We start from the raw sequence: 4631 nt of genomic DNA on the forward strand, positions 1-4631 counted from the left end.
TCCGATCTCAGTTGGGTTGTTTTCTGCACTAGTAACATGTTATAACTTTATTTAGAACACAAATCCACATGAATCAGTAATATTTATTCACATTACTTTTACAAACAAGTTTGTTTTAACTGGCTGCCACCAGAAAACAAAACACACTGGCATTTAGCTGAAAGTGACATACTGGACATGTTCACAAGAATACGCATGGCGGCATCACGTTCATGTGAAATACTGTCATAACATCACCGCATGACAAATTAATCATTTTAAAGCAGACAAAAGAATGCTGAATTATTTTTCAGCACTCTAAATGTTTCAAGTAAATGTATAAATTAAGGCATCATTATAAATCACTAGAATGACACTGTAAACCCAGAGCTCACAATCTTTCACTGTAGAAGTAACTCTTCACTACAGTAACTGCAAGTTGGAACTCTTGCACTAACTGTTCAAGCTTTAGGATCATATTGGTTTCAGCAAGAAGCCCTTTATTCAGCAAAGACAAAGGGTCACCTTCAAAGTTACATATACATTCAAAGCACCATATGATAGGAGCATGGCCTCCTTGTTACTGGTATCCTGCATTGGTTCTGCGTCTTTTTCTCGCCCGCAGCTCCTCGAAGAATTGATGTACGGCATCAGCAGTGACTGTCTGACAGAGTTAAAGAACGGTTCAGATTTGAGATTTAGAGGAAGGAAAAAAAGCATACATCAAACATGATTCTTGACTGCAAAACTGCACATTCATTGTGTAAAATGAGACCAATATTTTGGGTAAAGAAGTAAATACTAATGGATAAAATACCTCGTGCTACATTTAATTCCTGACTACATTTGCACTCAGACATCCATTTCTCACCTTTCCTTCAGCAACACACTGGTCTAAAAATGCAGTGATCGCAGTCGTCATCTCATTGACACCTGAGGGAAGAGCACACAAATAATTAGTCTCAATACATCAATCGCCTCGCCCATGAATTTCACCTTACATGATTACATCTTTGGAAGAAAACTGACCCCACATCTTCCCCTTCAGCCCTCCGTGCTCACCGTAAATGACCTCCAGCTGTTGCACGCGGTCCATCGAGTTTGTCAGTGCCATCAGTGGGTGCTGCCCAAATGGCTCGTCCAAACCTTTGTTCTCGTAGGCCAGAATGGTGTCAGACTGATCCATAAGAAACTGCACCTCGGCAGCCACATAGGCTTTCTGTGCACCAATGCAATACAGAGAACCATTAAAAAATAATTTTAAAAAAATAAATTTAAAAAAAGACACCTAAGTACACAGTTACATGATTCAGGATCACATGTAGAGCCAACACCTGCAAAGTGCCTTTCTTGCGCCAAATCCAACATTATAATGTGAGTATTTGTGGACTACCTTGCAGCCTGTGCAGGTGCAGAGTTCGGAGCGCCAACTGTAAGGCCAGAGCACGGCTCCCTGCCTCAGCCTTTCCAGCCCCTGGACCTGCAGCTCGTTCAGCCTGCACGCTGCAGTTTTGGTCATGGCTTTTGCAGGGCTGCCTGTCATTTCATCATGAGTCCGTTTGCAAGGAGAACTCCTGTTTGCTGCTTCCTAAGATACACAATAACAACATATAATGGGGTGAGTCACTGTGTCCAACTGGCAGGATTATAACACCTGGGCTTCTGTAAAACATATCCGCACACAGCATTGCAGACACATCCAGGGTAGTCCCAAGGCGACTGACACGATGAGATGATTGGCCGATGAAACTCACCAGTTTACAGTAAGCTGTCCTGTGAAGCCTGGCCAAAGCAGTCTACAGAGCAGGAGAAGCAGTGCCTCATGGGTCATTTCTCCTCTAATTACCCAGAGGAGGGGAAAGCACGTTAACAGGAGCTGGAGCCTGCTCTATAATCTGCTCATTACCCTCCAGCCCCATCTTGTGGCAACAAAAAACACAAGCTGCCACAGAAGGAATGTGCACAGTGAACACTAGAGTCCCTTTCCTAACAAATCCCTTCATTACACAGTGTGGATGGTTTCCACTTTATGAAGGAGGGTACACACAGACAAGTAAACTGAAGTCACCATACTACATATTTGGGAAGCACCTGTCAACATGGACACACACAATGCTCACTTAGCCTTTTTTTATTTACCGTGTAGAGACAATGCCCAGTGACAAACTGAGTCAGTTATAAAGCATGGTTAATTATATAATGTCCTTTTTATTTATAAATCAAAACACTGAATTTGCTACTTTTTAAATCAAATTGTGCATTTATAGTATGGGTACAAGACAAGTGAAATTAATTTGGGAAAAATTGATTCTTAAAAAAAATAATAATAAAATCAGCCATGTGCACATCTTGAGGAAAAAAACAACCAAATCTATGAATGGATAAGTAGCAAGAGGGAACCTAAATGTATGTTTCTTCTTATCTCTGGTACATGCGCTTTTGTGCAGGGTTAGTGGAGTGTGATGATGCTGCATTCCTGCGATACAGGAATTACTGTAATTACCACTAATTACAAGTTTACGACTTAAATGCCGATCGCATCAACATCCAAGCTGCAACTGCAACGGGGAAACTCAGGATTTTCTGAAGGCTCCCATATATATTCAACTTTATAATATGGAAATGCCAGAAAACCAAACAAACATGCCAACAGTCGTTCCATGTAATTCAACCCAGTTTTATGGATATACTGTTATACTGTCAATGGACCAACCAACTCTCTAATCATTCAACTGCCTTAAGTTGTCTGATGACGCTAATGCTTGGAAGTCGCTAACACAGGAATCTTTCCCATCTTTATCAGCCATCCCATATGAGGTGAATGCAGCACCAGCACTGATTCAGTAGGATTTGCTGTTCACTTTAAGTCCCCACTGTCTGTTTTAGCTCTACATATGGAAAACCCTCCATGCACAATATAAATAGAGGCAGCCCTTATAAGCACTGTTCCTCACCTGCTTTGTGTGCTCAGCACTGGTGGACGGTTCCTCATTCCTACTTTGACAGGGCTCAGAGTCTTCCTGCTTTTCTGCTCCTTCCTCGACTTCGTCTTGTACCTCCTCCTCAAGATGACTGACGCTGATCACAGGTGGTACTAAAGGGGGAAAGGCAACGGTAAAAATGTCTCTGTCTGACTTTTATTGTTAAATGTACGCAAAGTACATATGGGTTGGCCTTTGCTGCCTGTGACAAGCAACTCTTCAACCATTACCTGCAAAGTGCGCAGCATACGTCCACAGGAAAGGAACCTTGTTCATGCAGGCCTCGCATACCATCTCTTGCAGCTCCTCAGGTTCCACTACAGTGCAGCCCAGGTGCTGTGAAAGACAAACAAAATGACCACAGAAGAAGATTTATAGTAGTAAATAAATGAATAAAATGTAAATCAGAATCAAAGAAGTGCTCATAAAGCATTTACTTTCAATAATATCACTTCTCTCTCTTCTCTTACCCTGCTATGAAACCAATCCTCGCAGACGACACACTGAATCATCTCATCGTTAGCCTACGGGGTAATTAAAAAGGTGTTTAGTGTAGTGACAGACAAACAAAAACAGTAGATTTCATCCAAATAATCTGAATGAAATAAGAGCCCAGAGATAAAAATAAAAGGAGTACCTGGTCGTCTGTGTCTGGGTACGGACGGTCACACGTGCAGTAGCAGCCACTGAAGTTGTGATTGTATTGATTTCTAATGTTTTCCTCATCTTTAGTCTGAAAGTACAAAAGACAGAATAGCTTCAACAATCAGAACATAAACAGCAGACACGCTGGGAGATACAGATTCAATAAGAAATATCATTAAAACCAGAGGACTCACAGGAGTTAGTTGGCACTTGAATTCCCCAAACTTGCTATTTCCACAATCGCAGCGAAAATTTCTAAAGAAAAAAAAAACAGAAACAGAAAATTATGAAACGATGATAAAGAAAACAGTGGAATTTAACTTTAATCAGTTAATTGTCAAAAAACAAAATACTTGGAATAATACCTTTTGGTATAGAGTTCAAAGATATCATGTCCATCGTGGCATTTATTGGCACAGGCCAGACAAATCCCAGCAGGCTCTGCAGCACTGGGGGTGCAGGTGTTGCAGGCAAATACAGCCTGTCTCTTCACATAACCCTGTAACCACAAACACAGGAGGCAGAAATTATACTACAGTATATACACTTTTAATACCATGCCCCCTATAATAAAGACTACTGGTATTCTCTAATAAACAATCAGGGTATATTAGAAATACTGCAGTGATACCAAACAAAGGGACTCACTCTTGAGTGGCCTTAAGGAACTACAACAGAACACTAATGCTTGCATGTGATTTGTTAACAATTAACACACAATGCTACATCTTAAAATGTCAGTCCTTGTATTTGGGATCGGACCAGCGGCGATGGCGGTGCGGTGCAGGAAGGTTTTTCTTACCCGGGAATAAGAGCAGTTTTCTGGGTCGCTTCCAGCCAGCACACACAGAGCCCTCTCCAGCTCCTCCTCGTTGGCGAGAATATCTTCAATGTCTGCGTCGTCTTTACTTGTTGCCATTCTGATAATAAAACAGGGTGAAAGAAGACACAAAGACACAGAGGGGCTGAGCAGCACAACAGTGTTGACAAATGACGGTTCCGGGCGGGAATTTGGGCCGCGACCAC

The 4631-nt window shown here is 41.7% G+C and overlaps 1 protein-coding gene across 1 annotated transcript; it reads right to left on the reverse strand.

Moving 5' to 3' along the window:
* Positions 1–65: 65 nt before the first annotated feature.
* On the reverse strand, positions 66–4631 carry LOC127357011 (putative E3 ubiquitin-protein ligase UBR7). The gene is made up of 11 exons (XM_051389162.1): positions 4408–4631; positions 3971–4104; positions 3800–3860; positions 3598–3693; positions 3431–3484; positions 3191–3296; positions 2934–3073; positions 1373–1567; positions 1042–1198; positions 851–912; positions 66–643 (listed from the first exon to the last, which is right to left on the reverse strand). The coding sequence occupies exons 1-11, from the start codon at positions 4522–4524 to the stop codon at positions 560–562; spliced, it is 1206 nt and encodes a 401-aa protein (XP_051245122.1). The 5' UTR covers positions 4525–4631; the 3' UTR covers positions 66–559.

The sequence above is a fragment of the Dicentrarchus labrax genome, unplaced genomic scaffold (genome assembly GCF_905237075.1).
Source record: "Dicentrarchus labrax unplaced genomic scaffold, dlabrax2021, whole genome shotgun sequence".
NCBI classification, from domain to species: Eukaryota; Metazoa; Chordata; class Actinopteri; family Moronidae; genus Dicentrarchus; species Dicentrarchus labrax.

What these genes read in the sequence shown, in the direction of transcription:
- LOC127357011 (XM_051389162.1), bottom strand. Translation starts at nt 4,524, where the DNA reads ATGGCAACAAGTAAAGACGACGCAGACATTGAAGATATTCTCGCCAAC. An exon ending in TCAAGTGCCAACTAACTCCT is followed by an intron (nt 3,694 to 3,799) that starts GTGAGTCCTCTG and finishes TTGTACTTTCAG; the next exon opens with ACTAAAGATGAGGAAAACAT. An exon ending in GCACCTGCACAGGCTGCAAG is followed by an intron (nt 1,199 to 1,372) that starts GTAGTCCACAAA and finishes ATTGGTGCACAG; the next exon opens with AAAGCCTATGTGGCTGCCGA.